Source organism: Moschus berezovskii, chromosome 4 (assembly GCF_049115385.1).
Source record: "Moschus berezovskii isolate FMDL1 chromosome 4, NW_MosBer_1.0, whole genome shotgun sequence".
NCBI classification, from domain to species: Eukaryota; Metazoa; Chordata; class Mammalia; order Artiodactyla; family Moschidae; genus Moschus; species Moschus berezovskii.
This window is the reverse complement of record NC_142463.1, coordinates 4,768,570-4,785,856: the sequence shown is the minus strand read 5'-3', so window position 1 is coordinate 4,785,856 and position 17,287 is coordinate 4,768,570. Positions and strand designations below refer to the sequence as shown.

Below are 17,287 nucleotides of genomic sequence, written 5' to 3'. Positions count from 1 at the left end.
CCCACACCCTGTCAGGATGCAGAGCAGAACAGAAAGACGGCAGGGACTGGATCTGGGGGCACACAGACAAACAGCACAGTGCCCTCACTCACATCCTTGGTTTGGTTCTCTTTATGAATCAGTTCTGCCTTTTACTTCCTTTAATGTAATCTAAGAAAGCTGAGCACTGAAGAAATGATGCTTTTGAACTGTGGTGTTGGAGAAGACTCTTGAGAGTCCCTTGGACTGCAAGGAGATCAAACCAGTCAATCCCAAAGAAAGTCAGTCCTGAATATTCATTGGAAGGACTAATGAAGCTGAAACTCCAATACTTTGGCCACCTGATGCAAAGAACTGACTCCTTGGAAAAGACCCTGATGCTGGGAAAGACTGAAGGCAGGAGGAGAAGGGGACGACAGAGGATGAGATGGTCGGGTGGCATTACCGACTTGATGGACATGAGTTTGAGCAACCTCCAGGAGTTGGTGTTGGACAGGGAAGCCTGGTGTGTTGCAGTCCATGGGGTCGCAAAGAGTCGAACATGACTGAGCGATTGAGCTGAACTGAATATAATCTAATCTACCATTGTGTTCTTGCTTTCTTGGTATAAATTTATCTCCTCCATCTTTCTTTTAATGTCATTCTGTTGACTTCTCATCTTTACTTGTTTGGTTTTATGGATTTAAAGGCTGTATCGTCTTGCATTCCATACAGGATGGCACTGCTGCTGCTGCTAAGTCACTTCAGTCATGTCCGACTCTGTGTGACCCCATAGACGGAAGCCCACCAGGCTCCCCCTTCCCTGGGATTCTCCACGCAAGAACACTGGAGTGGGTTGCCATTTCCTTCTCTAATGTGTGAAAGTGAAAAGTGAAAGTGAAGTCGCTCAATCGTGTCCGACCCTTAGTGACCCCACGGACTGCAGCCCACTAGGCTCCTCCATCCATGGGGTTTTCTAGGTAAGAGTACTGGAGTGGCTTGCCATTGCCTTCTCCACAGGATGGCACACAGGTATACAATTTCTCAGATTTTCTTCTGGATCTTTTGATGAGAGGTACAGATTCCCTCTCTATTCTCAGGAAGCTATCTCACTTTTTTTCCTGCTCCCCCATGAATCCATTTATTTTTCTCTATATTCATCTCTGGTTAAGATTAGATCCAGACACGAAGTCTGTGGACACGCAGGGGAAGTCCATGGTCCTTTTCTCTGTTAGCCTTTGAGACAGTGGAGGGGCAAAGTGGAGGAAAGCTGGTAAGGGAGATGCCCAGCCTGGGTCTTAGTCTGTACACTCTCCTGGTCACCTGTGCTCCATCAGGAGGCCTCTTCCTCCCACCCTCCCCCCAGCAGAGTCAGCAGGTTGCTATGCAACCCTGGTTCCTCAGTTTCCACCTCATCTCCCACAACACACTGCACCACCACCAGCATCCACTGCTACTTGGTGGACTTAAACGTTTGCCTGTAACGTCTACTTGATTGCCTGAAAACTTAGGGCCATGCAGCAGAGGTGCACTGGCCCTTCCTGACTCAGACATGAGGTCTTCCTATTGGTGCACGGATTTGCTTTCTCCCCCCTCCCCCTTCCTTCCCTCCTCTTGTGTATGTCTTCAGAGGCAACATGAGGACAGGAGCAGATGCTCTTTGAATCTGGTAATCATATTACCATTATCATCTCTAGTCCCCTTCCTACCCCAAATTTGTTTTTTCCCTAATCCATGATGGCCACAAGGCTGGGCTTAAATGGGCTTCAGAGAAGGAGAGAGACATTATGAACACAGGGGGCTGGGCTGCACAGGGAGAGCCAGGCAGGCGTGCAGTCTCCCAGTCTTGCCCCACGGTGGGCTCCTGACGTGCTTTCTGGCTTACACGAGCCACCAGTAACATGCATTTCCCTGGAGCACAACAGCCCCACCGGCCCCTTTTCCCCACTGGGAGGAAGTGCGCTGTTAAAGAGAGGAGTTCATGCTGGACCTCTGCACATCTAGCCTGTTTGTCTTTTGAGGCATTCTAGGCAGTTCCTGCGTCTTCAAACCTTCCTCAGGCCAACCTGGACCCTCCAGCTACCCTCCCATCAGCCCTCTCACTTCCCAGCAGAACAGTCAATGGCTCCCAGTGACCGTGTGCAACCTGGACCTCCCCACCCCCATTCTCTGAAGAGCTACCCTCCTCCAGACCCCTCCTCCTGGGGTCACGGCTGTGACAAAGTCTTATTGCCTGTCTCTGGGAATTCATTTCCTGTCTCTCCTCTGTTCCACCTCTCTGGGGCTCCAGGCCCTCCCCACCCCTGCGTCCCCTCATGTTTGCCAGGCAGCTGGCCGCCTTCATTATTTCTACGCCAACATGGTTTAAAAAATCTCCGCTGCCTCCTTGCTGTCTGCCGAGACACGGCGGCTGCATCACTCTGACGACGCTGATGTCATTAGGGTCCATGCACGCTCTCTCTGGCTAATGAGGCGGCAGAAAGAAAATTAAGGGGGGAAAAAATCACACGGGCACATTGCTTTCTGTGTAGATTGAGAAATAAAACAAGAGCAAGGGAAACGGAGGCGCGCTATTGCTGAGAGCTCACCCCTCCTAACACGGTGGGGGGGCAGTGCGTGTACACACCTCTGTGTGAAGGCAGGGAGAGGAGCCCTGGGTTTTGACTACTGCTCCCCCCAGGCTCCCCTCACAGAAAACCCTGGCAAACTGGAGTGTGAAGTCCCCTTGCCGAATCCCGTAATTAGGTAAAACGGAAAATACAAAAACTTCAGGCCCGTATTGGCAGCGCGGTCAATGACCAGAAGGAGAGGCAAGACGTGAGATTTGCAGACCTTTCTAGAACCCTAGTCATGCTCGCCCTCCGCCTCCATTTCCCCTTGTTCCAGCTACCCACATCCCTCACCTGGTGTGCAAGACGGTTTGTGATTTCCAGCAGCCCTCTAGGCCAGCATGTTCTCTACCCCTGAGCAGAGAAGCCACCCCCCACCCCCACCTCTGGTTCTCATTGGATTATGTCACTTCCCTGGTGGCTCAGATGGCAAAGAATCTGCCTGCAATGCAGGAGACCCGGCTTGATCCCTGGGTTGGGAAGATCCTCTGGAGAAGGGAATGGCAACCTACTCCAGTATTCTTGCCTGGAAAATTCCACCAACAGAGGAGCCTGGCTGGCTAGTCCATGGGATTGCCAAGAGTCAGACACGACTGAGTGACAAACACTTTCGCTTTCTTGATGGCTTAAGATGATGTAATAGATTCCCACCGTTGTTAAGACAAAGGCAGCAACACTCAAGGAGGGCTCTGCCTAGTGTCTCAGCTCAGCCGGCTCCTTTTGATGCTTCCTCTCCAGTCACTCTGTTACCCTCCCCTCCCCACCCCACATATGTTGTGTGTTCCTCCTGCCCCAGGACCTTTGCACCTGCTGTTCCTTCTGCCTAGAATGGTTTCCCCTCCCTTCTCCACATAGCTGTGTCTTCAGCCTTCAGATCTGGGGTTGCACTATAAGAGCTTGTAGGAGCCTTGGACCCCCACCCAGCCAGGTTTGGTGTCTGCACCCCCCACTCCCTCCACCCCTGTTTTGGCACTTTCAAGGTGTGCAGGGCCTTCACATCACAGCAGTTTCATAGTCATGTATGTGGTTGTCTGAGTTAAGGCCATCTCACCCAGGTGACTCTATGTGTCAATTAAACACTAACTCCAGCCTGGAGCACAGCTGCTCCTAGAAATGTTTGTTGAACAAGGGCTTAAGGGATGCCCGTGGGGGAAGCTTTCATCACTGGTGTTGTCCAGGCATGTCTCAAACTCATGGGCAGGTCTGTATGTGTGTGCTCAGTCACTTCAGTCATGTCCAACTCTTTGTGACCCCACGGACTATAGCCCGCCAGGTTTCTCTGTTCTTGGGATTCTCCAGGCAGGAATACTGGAGTGGGTTGCCATTTTCCCCTCCAGGGGATCTTCCCAACCCATGGATGGAGCACAGGTCTCCTGCACTGCGGTGGTTTCTTTACCATCTGAGCCACCAGGGGAGCCCCTGAATATTGGAGTAGGTAGCCCATCCCTTCTCCAGGGGATCTTTGCGACCCAGGAATCGAACCTGGGTCTCCTGCATTGCAGGCGCATTCTTTACCAGCTGAGCTGCCTGGGAAGCCCTCTATGCGGAAAGTATTTATGACTGACCAAGTGAGGAGCAGAAGGCCAGCAGAAGGTGAGCAAAGTCCTTATTTTAGACATAGCATCCAACCTGAAAAGTCAACCAGTCACAACCAGTTCAGACCCACCCTCGCGTGCTTTTCTCCGCCCTCCTGCCGGCGGCTCTCCTCCAGGGGCGGTACCCTTGGTCCCAACAACTTGCAGGATTCAAACCTGGCTGCAGCCTAACACCGCGCCTGCACCTGCCCTTGCGCCCCGACCTGACTCTGCTGTTAACTAGCGGTCAGCCGGGCAGAAAGGCCTGGCATTGTCAACATGCCAGCGTCCCCAGCCGTGACACCGCTTTGATGTCGGCGGCCTCGCACTGCGCGCGGCTCCGACGGCTGCTCTGAGTCCGCCCGCCGCGGTGCTGGTGCCTTTGTCTGGGCGTGGGGGGGAACTGTGATTTATGTCATGAGCTCGCTGTGAAACCTTTTGCCTCAGTAATTCTGAGCTCCGTGGGTGTCTCTTTACATCTATTTACAGCGCGGCGGCTGCCCACGGCCGGCGTGCTCTGTGACATTCCCCGGTGCTTCTGTGTACGCCTCGCCATGGCGCTGAGTCCTGCCTGCCGGGCGTCTTTGTGGCTCGTTTCAGCGTGTTTGCTGCGCGCTCCACGGGGCTGCTGAGCGAGTCGGGGCTGCCCTTTGATGTGCCGCGGGGTGATTAGACCCCTTCCCCGGTGGAGCACGCGCAGGGGGCTTGGGTGGAGGAATATGCTCCTGCCAGATTTCCAGAGTGTTCGCTTTGGTTGAAGGCGGGTGGCGGGGAGGAGGGGCGAGGCCAGAGTCTCACATTGTCTCGGAGGATGGTGAAGGCGCTCTTGTCCACAACCTGTTCCTAGCGCTGGTGCTAGAGGACGGGGCTGTGGACCCCCTTAGCACTCATGCGGGGATACCCTCTGGAGGTGTGGGGATCTTCGAATAAAGAGATGGGATGCCCATTTCCAAAGAGTCAGTGCAGCCCCCGGGGCGGTGAAGTTGCTGGAATACTCTTCTCTCATTCAACAAACTGAGGGAAAGTCCGCAGGTGCCTGCACGGTGCTCTGTTCAGGGCAGGCCATATTGCTATTCTGTGAAAGAAGTCTGGAGATTAAGATTTCTCAGAGAAACTCCGATGCCTTCCACAATGGCGTGGATTTGCTGGGAGATGCATCATCACTTCCAGGAGCCACGCACCGCTCCTGGCCCCTGGGTCTGCACTGCAACCAGCTGGTCCCGGATGCAAACCTCTCCAGCCTGCACCCCACTGACCCAGCTCCATTCCTGAGTGACTGACAAAGGATTCCCCAAGGGGATCCCAGGACAGGGCCCCTGGAGGCCCGGAGGGGAGGCACTGGGTCTTGCCCTGCATCTCTGGATCAAGTCAGGGCGACTCCTCCAGCCCTGGAGACAGAGTTCATGGGCTGTAAGTCCTGTCCCCAGAATGTTTCCTGGGCTGCTACACCTCAGACAAGGACACCTGGATGGAGATTGATTTGCCCCAGGTACTTTTCACTGTGGCTCATCACGGAAACTCTTTCTTTCTTGTTTTGTTTCTTATTCATTCTTTTTAAAAAAATAATTTTATGTATTTTTGACTGTGCTGAGTCTTCATGCGGCATGGGCTTTTCACTAGTGGTCAGTGGAGTTACTCTCTAGTTGCAGGGCCTGGGATTCTCACTGCAGTGGCCTCTCGTTGCAGAGCACAGGAACTAGGGCACACGGGCTTCAGCAGTTGCAGCACGTGGGCTCAGTAGTTGCGGCTCCTGGGCTCCAGAGCACAGGTTCAGTTAGTTGCAGCACACAGGCTGAGTTGCTCCTTGGCATGTGGGATCTTCCTGGATCAGGGATCGAACCCGTTCCTCCTGTACTGGCATGCGGATTCTTTACCACTGAGCTACCAGGGAAGTGCTCTTTATGGAGTTTCACAACAAAAGGGCTGAAAGATGCATCATGGTTCACAGTGTGAACTGGAGGGGTGGGGGGTTTCCATTTGTTTCCATTTTATCAGTTGATGGACTAAGCCTGCTAATATTGGGAAATGTTGAAATGTAAATTATGAATATATTACAAAAGTCTGTAATGTAAATGTTACAGACTATAAAAATGCTGGCATTTCTTCCCCTTCAAGAGCCCAGGAAATTGAAATCACTGCATTAGTAGAGTGCCTCAAGAAAATTACTTGAAGACAGTGCAAGAGTTGGCATAAGAAACTGTCATACTGTGTGTCAAATAAGGAAACGCCCAGGGACTTGTCTGGGTGGATTTTCCATGTCTCACCTATCTTTTGAGAGACAAGAACTGTATTCTGTATGCACCCACAAAACAAAGTTGGCATCTGAGAACTGTGTGAATCTCACTATTTCAGATCATCTAGAATATTGTCCTTTTTGGACAACAGCTTTTAAGCTATTTGTTTAAGACCAATCAGGCTAAAATATGTCTCTCGCATATGACTGGCAAGTCTGGGATAAATATTAAATTAAGCGCAGCCGAACACAACTGAGCGACTTCACTTTCACTTGTCACTTTCATGCACTGGAGAAGGAAATGGCAACCCACTTCAGTGTTCTTGCCTGGAGAATCCCAGGGATGCGGGAGCCTGGTGGGCTGCCGACTGTGGGGTCGCACAGAGTCGGACACGGCTGAAGCGACTTAGCAGCAGCAGCAATTTTACATCTAATGGAATGGCTTCCCTTCAATGAAGTCTTTAGGGAGGACAACCTCTTAACCAGTATCTTGAGAACTTTTCTTTTGGAAACATTTTGTCTCCGATTATTTTCTGATGCTAAAGCTTTTTTTTTCTTCAAAATTTATTTTAGATTTTTTATTTTTGTTGTGCCTGCCAGCACGCAGGATCTTAGTTCTCCCACCAGAGATCAAACCCCTGCCCCCTGCGGTGGAGGCATGGAGTTTTAACAACAGGACTATCAGGGAAGTCCATCTGATAAGAAATCTTTATTCTTCATCTGTCTCATTTCAGTGTAGATCTGACACGTGGAAAAACGACGAGCTGCTCAGAGTCAAGTCTGCAAAGTAGAGTCAAGGTCCCTGCACAACCTTGACCCTGGACGGGACACTGCACCCGATAGACCCCCAGCTGGGGAATGTTAGGAGTCTGAAGGATTTCACAGGAGTGTGGTGAGGTAACCCCATAATCAGGTGGATAGCCACATAGGGTATTTAATTTCAAGTGAGATGTGAGAAGAGGCTGATTTCCATTGTTCACCAATTACACCCAAAGATATCTTGGCCAAAATATTTTGAGCCATCACAGTACCATAGAACTAAGTCCCTGGCACCTCCAGGTGACACCTTTGCAAGGTCACACTCGAGTATGCTTGTCGACACCCCAACCTTTTAATCTCCTAGGAACTCTAGAAAAGGTTTCCCAGCCCTCGCTACTCAACGTGAGGTCCCAAGACTTCACTGAGAGCTTGCTAGAAACCCAGCCTCCGCACCCGTCTCCTAGGGATTCAGAATCTGCATCCGCACCTGTCTCCAGAGGGTTCCCTGGCCCTGAAAGTCTGACAAGCGCGGCATGGCACCGGGCTGCAGGCCTGTCCCGGGCCCCCTCTTACCTTGGGGAAGGCGTCGGGCCACACAGTGGGGGAGCCGTGGTTGAGCAGCTCCTGCACCGTGAGCTGCGGCTCGGCCTCGGGCGCGCAGGCGGACGTCTGCAGCACGCGGGCCAGCGGCGACGCGCCCCCGTAGTCGAGCGCGCGCGCGTCGGCGCCGTGCCGCAGCAGCAGGCGCGCCAGGCCCGGGCGCGCGTGGCCGCAGGCCTTGTGCAGCGGGCTGCGCTCGTCCTCGTCGCGCGCGTCCGCCGCCGCGCCGCGCCTCAGCAGCAGCGCGCACAGGCGCAGGCAGTGCGCGTGCTCCTCGGGCTGCCGGGCTGCACCACACGCCGTGCTCAGGGCCGTCTCGCCGCGGCCGTTCCTCGCGTCCACGCGTGCTCCGCGGTTCAGGTAGAGGCGCGCGTGCTCGTCCAGGCCTCGCTGCGCCGCCACGTGCAGGGGCGTGTCCCGGCCGACGCCGCCCTCGAGTTGCACCGAGGCGCCGTGCTCCAGCAGCTCCTGCGCGCATCTGCGGGAGGTCAAGGTCGGTCACCGGGATGGGGCTGCGAGCCGGCATCTGCACCCTGCCTGCCCCAGCCCCACACGCCCTGCCTCCTGGGCCTGGGCCTTTGGACCCATTGCCCAGGGGAGTCGGTCCTCAAATGGCGAGGGCGGGAATCCAGGTCTCCACATGCCCAGGCAATACAGGAGTTCACACTGGGCCTCAAAAGAAATGCAATGACGGCAAAGCCGTGCGGGTAGGGGGAGGCTACAAGGCTCACCAGTTACTAAATGGTGGAAACAGGAATTTTTTCCTCCACCTCCGGCGTTAAAACTTCGTAATTTGTGACTACTGAGAGAGGTGGGTTCAATCTGTGTCAGGAAGATACCCTGGAGAAGGGCATGGTAACCAACTTTAGTATTTTTGCCTGGAGAATTCCCATGGACAGAGGAGGCTGGAGAGCTACAGTCTATGGGGTCGCAGAGTTGGACATGACTGCCCGGCTAAGCACAGCACACACCTTCCAAAGGAGCACTGTATGCGTGTGGGTTAAGTAGCTTCAGTCGTGTCCCACTCCTTGCGACGCCATGGACTGTAGCCTGCCAGCCCCCTCTATCCATGGGATTCTCCAGGCAACAATACTGGAGTGGGTTGTCATTCACTGCTCAGGGGATCTTCCCGACCCAGGGATCCAACCCAAGTTTCCCGTATTGCAGGCAGATTCTTTTACCATCTGAGTCACCAGGGAAAAGGTCATATGGTTCAAATGCTGGAAACAGGAATAACCTGGGCTCTTTGTCACAGGTGGAGTTGAGGATCTGGGACTCCCGGTTGTAAGGAGGGCCCCTTAAACTGTTGGGCTGTTTATCAGCTGACATGTTCTCTGCTTTTGGTGATGGTGAGACAAGGCTTGCCCTGTTCCCAGGGAGGACATCTATCAGTCCCTCAGGGTGGCAGCGGATTGGCACTGGGGTGTCCTCAGACAGGACTGGAAGCGTGGGAAAAACATGCAACCGTGCCTCACTGAAGGACCATCATTGTTTCAACTGAACTCCCCCTGAACGGACTGTGGATTTTGGTGGTAGCTAAGTCCTACCATGCTGTCTGGGGCTTCCTTGGCTCCCAGGGGAAGCTAGTCTCCCCCACAGGTGGGTGTTTCCTGCCACCTCCAGGTCCCTCAGGTCAGTGCCAATACTGCTCTCCCAGGAAGGCAGTTTTCCTAGAGCTTCTTATACACCTTGGAGGACTTTGAGCATCTCAACCTAAGCCCAGGTGGCAGCTGCTGACAGGCCCACTGGACCGGAGCCCTGGACACCGGTGGGGAACTAACGCAATCTGGCCCAACCTGAAAGCAGGACAGTCTCACAGACCCTCCCGAGCCCCTCCTCCGTTCTGCTGGCCCTTGGCATTCGTGGGCACGGACAGGACACCTGCATTACTGCAGCTCCTACTCCCGGGTCACCTCCTGGGATGTTTCTGCCCTGGTGTTTGCTCCACCTCTGGAGTCTGATGGGCCCGCATGCTGGCTGCAGAGGGTAAGACCCTGGCCCCTGTAGCTCGCCCTCCTGTTGGTGCCCTCCTCATCTCTGCTCTGTTGAGACTTGGCCCGTTGGCCCCTGGCCCTCTCAGCCCTTCCTGGCTTCACTCCTTCCCTGGGCAGCTCTCTTTCTCTCTTCTCAGCATCCTCGGTTCCCTTGAGTGGAGGGGACGTGGCCGTCCCCTACATCAGCTGGCCACATTATGGGCAGCCATTCACCATCCACCCTCTCTTCCCCACTTGGGCCCTGGAGGAAACCCCAGTCGTGGAGATTGGCCCCTGCGCTCCGCGTCCTCAGCGCCCTTTGGTCCACAATTCCTGGGACTGAAGGCTGGCTCCTTATTCCTTGCCCATTCGCACGTTGATCACCACCCGCAAGAAATCCTAATTCTTTTTTAGAAAAAGATGATTTAGGTGGCGGCACGCCTTAGTTGCGACAGGAGGGCTCTTCAGTCTTCACTGTGGCATGCGGGATCTTTAGTTGTGGGCACAGGAACTCTTAGTTGCTGCATGCAGGATCTAGTTCCCTGACTAGGAATCGAACCTGGGTCCCCTGCATGGGGAGCGTGAAGTCCTAGTCACTGGACCCCCAGGGAAGTCCCGAGAGGTCTTGTTTCTACTCTCGTCCTTCTCAGCAGTCTGCCCCTACTTTACTCAGTGAGTGCAAATTCTCCCAGCAGCAGCCGTCCTTCCTGCCTTGTGCCAGTGAGGCGGCCATGACGCCTGCCAGAGTCTGTTTCTACATGACCGTCCTCTGCTGCTTCCATGTGTCTAAGGAAGGGACTCCCTCCATCCTGCTGCCCGGTGTAGTCCTTTCCTGCTTCCTTCCGGGTCTTGCTCTGTGTGTTACTTGCCCTTTGTGTTTTCCTGGTTCCCCTAGGTCCATCTCCACCCCTTTCAGTTGGTCACTCAGCCCTGTCGATTCCATCTCTTCAGTAAGCACTTGAACTGCTTCCTCCCTCCAGCCCTGTTGTCACCGTCCTTTGTGGAAGCCCCAAATCCTTTCTTGCCTGAAGTGGACAATCTGCTCATTTTTCTCCTGTACCAATCTTAACAAGCTCCATACTGCCGATAAAAAGCCTTTCCAGTGTGGATCGTTAAGACATGTGCTGGCTGAAAACCCAGAGGATCTTCCTGCTTGCTGGAGAAATCCTGGGCTCCTTCCTCTGGGACACAGGACAGCTCATGACCCGGCTTCTGTGGCCTCACCGGTTTCATCTCCCGATGCGCTGTCCTGTGCTTGGATCCTCCCTGACCAGGTGTGGTTCTTAGGATGCATCCTGTCTTCCCGTCCTCTTCCTCTTGGTCACGCCTCTGTGTTGTCTTGTTCCTCGTACCTAAGTTACCGTCCACGGGTGCCGTCTTTGTCACGCCAGTGTTTGAAGAGTTCTCGGGAACGTCTGACTTCTCTCTTAGATAGCTGGCTCCTTGGGTGTAGAAACAGACATATATTTATTTCTGCTTCTCGGCACCTAGGGCAGAGCTGGCCCACTACTGGTATTCCCTAAAAGCATGTTGAACAAATGCATTTCCTTAATGAACGTCTTTCAGTTTTCCTTTGCATGGCTGCTGTTTTTCCTGTTATTTACCTGACTGGGACTGTGCACCGGATCCTTTGAGGGTTTCCAGGCTGGAAGCCGCTGGCGTTAAATCTGTTTACATTTCTACCCAGGGACCCACAATATTTTAAATCCTCTCTCCATATTTCTCTATCCTCCATGTCAGCAGTATCTTGAGAAGTGGTCTATCTTGGGTGAAAGATCTTTACAAACAAGTACGATTTGATGTGAAACGTCCTTTGGGACAATAAGCAGCTAAGAGAGGATGCAAATTTGACAATCAGAGTGCTTCAGTTTGCTTCCTCCGTGCCTCTCTGGGAGGAATTTTGAACAGTGCAGCAGGAGGTTAGAAATCAAAGGTTCCGTCTCATTTTGCCACTGAGCCTGTGTGTGCTCACAAACAATTACCAAACATTTTCTCCTGCTCTTTTTTTTTTTTTTTTTTTAAAGCAGCCCAGCCTCTCTGAAGAAGTCCACCGGGAAATATGAGTGGGTCTCTTTTCCACGTCCGCAGCCTAACAGGCTGATGGCCAGGTTGCTCTTTGCAACAAAGATACCTTTCAGAAGAATGAGGACACTGGCCCAGCCTCTGGAGGACCGAGGATACCCTTTTCATTTTTAATGAAGAGCTTCTAATTGGCTAAACCTTGGCACTTCCTTAGAGCAGCTCATGATGTAAGTTGCAGACCACAGGCACGAGAGAAAAACAACACAACGAATTGACTGGGGCACATCTCGGCTGGCACGCACTGGGCAGTCATTAAAAATGAAGGCGTGGGAGCCTGTTTAATGACATGGAAAGCTGTCTGCAATGGTCATGTGTAAAGACCAGGATTGAAACAGCATCTAACGCTCCTATTAAAAAAAAGGATGTATATGCATGGGCAGAAAGCCTGGAAACATATAAGCCAACGTGTTCACCTCTGGATGGTGGGATGAAGGGTGCTTTTATTTCCTTTTCGCCTGCCGGTATTTTCAAATTCACTTTCCAAAGTGACTCAGAGTTGCAGTTTGACGGCGGACCAACAGAAGAGGTTATTAATAACAGAACCATCCCCCGCCAGCCATAGCAGCAGCTCATGGATTCTAAGAATGTCGGCTCAGAGTCCCAGGTTTCCAGAGTGCGCTCAGATTTTCCATTGATCTCTCCAGGTGTAAGCAGAGATCTTGGGAAGGCTGTAGGGCAGCACCTCTGAGAAGGTGAGAGAGGAGAGGAGAGGGTGGGCGGCGGGTGGAGGGTCCTTCGTGACAGGCAGAGCAGTGCAACAGTCTCGGGGACCTGAAAGACCTGACCTTGTATTTGTCAGTGTCTCCAGTCAAGGAAGAAATGGCCCAGCAGGAAAGCGTCCCCCAAGCCTCTGCTTGTGTGGGAAGCTCTGCTTTGGCTGAGCTCTTTCCTGCCAGACGAGGTTTTCTCGAGCAGATGTCCTGCTGTCCTAGGAGACACAGTTCGGAAGGCCTGGAGACAGTACGGGCTTGCAGACAGTGTAGGACCGTCACTGCCAGGAACAAGGGTACGTTCTCATCTGACCATGTCAAAACAACTTGTCTCTGTCTTATGAGATGAGGGGCATACTGTGTTGTCTGAACAGCCTGTGATACGAAGCAACTTGGGCCAACACTTCCCCTACCCCCCACCATCCCTCCTCCCCGTCTTTGATAATGATCATCGTGACAAGCTGCTATGGGGCCCAAGGTTGACAGTATGCAGAAAAAAGCGGTTTGAGCCAAAAGGCAGGAGTTAATAGAGATGACCCCATCAAGGGCGGTTGAATTAGTGTCATTTTGACTTATTTGTAAAGAGAGAAGTAGGACTCCCAGCCCTCATCTGGCACACAGCTCCCAGCCACCTCCAGGATCTTTCCAAAGCACTGCTTTCCCACTCACCTGGCAGATGCAAATGGTACTGAGTGCCTCAGCCGGGCTTCCTCAGTGCTTACCTCTTTCTTACCCGCTCACACCACCTGCCAAACTGCCTTGCGCCCCATGAGACAGAGCCTGCTCCAGGCTTTCCTTCTCCAGCTTTCCTCCCCTGACCCCTCCAGTGGCACAAAACCCTCAAAAGTAGGATTTCATAGCCTCTGGTTCTGAGCTGGGACGTCAGTGCATTCCCCAGCACGTGGTCTTTTAATTTATTTTTAGAGGAATGTTATTTTTAGGCTTTGTGACAAGTCCGCACTGTAGGTGGGGAAACTGAGGCTCAGAAGAAGACCACTGACTCAGATAGGGCCATCCAGCCAGGGGGTGGCAGAGCAGAGGCTGGTCTGCTGTGTCTGGCTTCAGTTCAGTTCAGTTCAGTCGCTCAGTCGTGTCCGACTCTTTGTGACCCCATGAATCACAGCACGCCAGGCTTCCCTGTCCATCACCAACTCCCGGAGTTCACTCAAACTCATGTCCATCGAGTCGGTGATGCCATCCAGCCATCTCATTCTCTGTCGTCCCCGTCTCCTCCCACCTCCAATCCTTCCCAGCATCAGAGTCTTTTCCAGTGAGTCAACTTAGTCCTCTGTTATCCTGCACTGCTGCTCCTCCCATAGGTACTGTTTACTAAGCACCTTCTGTGAGCCAGGCAAGGCACTAGGGGTTTCCCGGAAGTTCTCTAAACCTTTCATTCACTGGTCCATTCAGTAAGTTGAGAGCACCCTCCACGCTCTGTACACCAGGCCAAGGCAGGGGGCAGGGTCTCCTCTCTGAGTGCTCCACAGGGCTCCTGGACACACCTTCAGACACTGAAGGCACAGAAGGTTGGGGACTTTGCCTGGCTGGTGGGCCTTGTGCTAGCGGGCAAGGAACAGGAGCCTGCTTCTCGCCCAGTCCTCCAGGCAAGTCTGCACCAGAGGTTTCATCCTCTCCGGTTTTCGGCGAGGATGTGGTTTTTGAGGCTTGAAGCAGTGACCTCAAGGGTAGAGTCCTGGAAGAGGATGGCGACCCCATAGTCAAATCAGAACCTCCCGATTGGGATGTGAGCCCAGCTACTGCTGGAGAAGAGAATGACTCGACAGTCGTCAGAGGGTGGTGGCACCCAAAGAGTGATGCAACAGCAAGGACAAAGAACAATCAAAAACGGTGAAATTCACAAAAGTCAGTTCCGTGTTTTTTGAGGGAAAACAGACCTTCCTTTCAAGCCCTCTGTCAGGTGGGTTCAGCATCTATCTCTGAGGCAACAGCTTCACTTGCTGGAAATCCTTGGACCCTCCAGCTGCCCTTCACTGTTCTGTGCTTGCTGCTTGAACCCCTCCTGGCCAGTGTGTTCTCTGAGAGTAATGGGTGTCATGAACCAGTCTTGCCGAATCATCATTAAGTTACTGTTCCTCCTTGGAGTTGACGTGGAGGCAGATGGGCTGGAGACACGTCCCTGGGGCACGGTGGCTGGGGCCAAGTCTGGGTCCGTCCTTGGGGGCAGGCAGTGTGGCTGGATGCTGAGCAAGCAGGACTGCAGGGCAGTGGTGAGGGGGTGGTTGGTGCACAGGGGACATGGGGGAGAGACTTCAGAGGACAACACAGCCATGCTAATGAAGCCATCGCAAGGAGACTGCCTCTGTGCCCTGACTCCCCGGCTGGTTCCAGGTGAAGGACGGGGAAGCCGCTGCCCTGACTTTGATGGAGAAGCAGCTCCCACTTGGCTTGTCTGGACCTCGTGCCTCTCCTCTGGGGACCTGCCGCCTGCCCCTTTCTGCTCTGTATTGTCTTCTCCCTCCCTTTCTCCCAGGATGCTCAGCTGTCAGACTATCAGGCATAGATGTTCACTATTGAAACAGCTGATACGAACGGACAAACCCTGAAGGGTGGCCCGGAGATGGAGAGGGAGACTGCCCGGCCCTGTCTATCCTTATGGTTTCCCTTGGAGCAATGGCTGCCATTTAATTTGCTTCTGAAGCGTTCAATGGTTGTGGCTGCTAATGCTGCTTTAGGCAAATTCCCTGTGTCTCCCCCCAGCCCCCACCCACCCCACTGCCAGTGAAATTCTGCATTTTGGTGGACTGAAGAATGACTGAAGGAACAGACTTTGAGAGTTCAGTTCCACTGTTTGCCCTGCTCTCCACTGAAGGAGCATCTGACTTTTTGGAAGCTTCACTAGTATCCCCTCCTCAGCAAGACATGGGCAGCCTTCCTCACCTGCCCTGGCCCCCACAGTGGGTGAAGGGGGAAACCCAGGGGCATCAGAGGAGGAGGAGGAGACAAGTGAAGTAAAAGACTCCACTCTCTTTTTTGCATCAGGTGGCTAAAGTACTGGAGCTTCAGCTTCATCAGTCCTTCCAGTGAATATTCAGGGTTGGTTTCCTTTAGGATTGACCTGTTTGATCTCCTTGCAGTCCAAGGGACTCTCAAGAGTATTCTCCAGGGAGCCGACTCATTGGAAAAGACCCTGATGTTGGGAAAGATTGAAGGCCAAAGGAGAAGGGGGCAGCAAAGGATGAGATGGTTGGATGGTATCACTGACTCAGTGGACGTGAGTTTGAACAAACTTCAAACAAACTTCCCTGTTTGAAGGACAGGGAAGGCTGGAATGCTGCAGTCCATGGGATCACAAAGAACTGGACACACCTTAGCGCCTGAACAACAACTCTCTTTTTAGGTAGTGATGTGAACCCCAGCTACCTCTGGAGAAGAAAATGACTAAACATCCACCCGAAAGACAGTCCTGAACAGTCACCAAAAAGATAGGGGTGAGGTGGGGGAACTTTGATTTGTATGAGAGAGAAGTTTTTTTTCTGATTTATTTTAATTGGAGGCTGATTACTTTATAACATTGTGGTGGTTTTTGCCATACATTCACGTGAATCAGCCATGGGTGGACATGTGCTCCCCATCCTGACCTCCCTCCCACCTCCCTCCCCATCCCATCCCTCAGGGTCATCCCAGTGCGCCAGCCCTGAGCGCCCTGTCTCATGCATCGATCCTGGACTGGTGATCTGTTTCACACATGGTAATATACATGTTTCAGTGCTATTCTCTGAAATCATCCCACCCTCGCCTTCTCCCACAGAGTCCAAAGGTCTGTTCTTTACATCTGTGTCTCTTGTATGAGAGAAAAGTTTTATATACATGTTTTTATATATTTTTTAGGTGAAGTAAAATTTGCATACAGAGAAATGCACAGGTCTGAAGAGTACAGCCGTACAAATTTTGGCAAAGGATGTGTGTAATCAACATAGCATATTGACACATGCTATAACATCTATTTCTGCTTCATTGACTATGCCAAAGCCTTTGACTGTGTGGATCACAATAAACTGTGGAAAATTCTGAAAGAGATGGGAATCCCAGACCACCTGACCTGCCTCTTGAGAAACCTGTATGCAGGTCAGGAAGCAACAGTCAGAACTGGTCATGGAACAACAGACTGGTTCCAAATAGGAAAAGGAGTACGTCAAGGCTGTATATTGTCACCTTGCTTATTTAACTTATATGCAGAGCACATCATGAGGAACGCTGGGCTGGAAGAAGCACAAGCTGGAATCAAGATTGCTGGGAGAAATATCAATAACCTCAGATATGCAGATGAAACTACCCTTATGGCAGAAAGTGAAGAGGAACTCAAAAGCCTCTTGATGAAAGTGAAAGAGGAGAGTGAAAAGGTTGGCTTGAAGCTCAACATTCAGAAAACAAAGATCATGGCATCTGGTCCCATCACTTCATGGGAAATAGATGGAAAAACAGTGGAAACAGTGTCAGACTTTATTTTTTTGGGCTCCAAAATCACTGCAGATGCTGATTGCAGCCATGAAATTAAAAGACGCTTGCTCCTTGGAAGGAAAGTTATGACCAACCTTGATAGTATATTAAAAAGCAGAGACATTACTTTGCCAACCAAGGTCCGTCTAGTCAAGGCAATGGTTTTTCCCGTTGTCATGTATGGATGTGAGAGTTGGACTGTGAAGAAGGCTGATCGCCGAAGAATCGATGCTTTTGAACTGTGGTGTTGGAGAAGACTCTTGAGAGTCCCTTATACTGCAAGGAGATCCAACCAGTCCATTCTAAAGGAGATCAATCCTGGATGTTCTTT

At 52.3% G+C, this 17,287-nt stretch overlaps 1 protein-coding gene across 2 annotated transcripts in view; it reads right to left on the bottom strand.

The window, feature by feature from the left end:
• The window catches only part of ASB18 (ankyrin repeat and SOCS box containing 18), an 83,687-nt gene that overhangs the window by 19,725 nt on the left and 46,675 nt on the right, over positions 1 to 17,287 (bottom strand). For both annotated transcript variants that reach the window (XM_088835095.1, XM_055401864.2), the window contains one exon: positions 7,707 to 8,211. In XM_088835095.1, the coding sequence (XP_088691221.1) occupies positions 7,707 to 8,211 (505 nt within the window). The remainder of the gene's footprint in view (positions 1 to 7,706; positions 8,212 to 17,287) is intronic.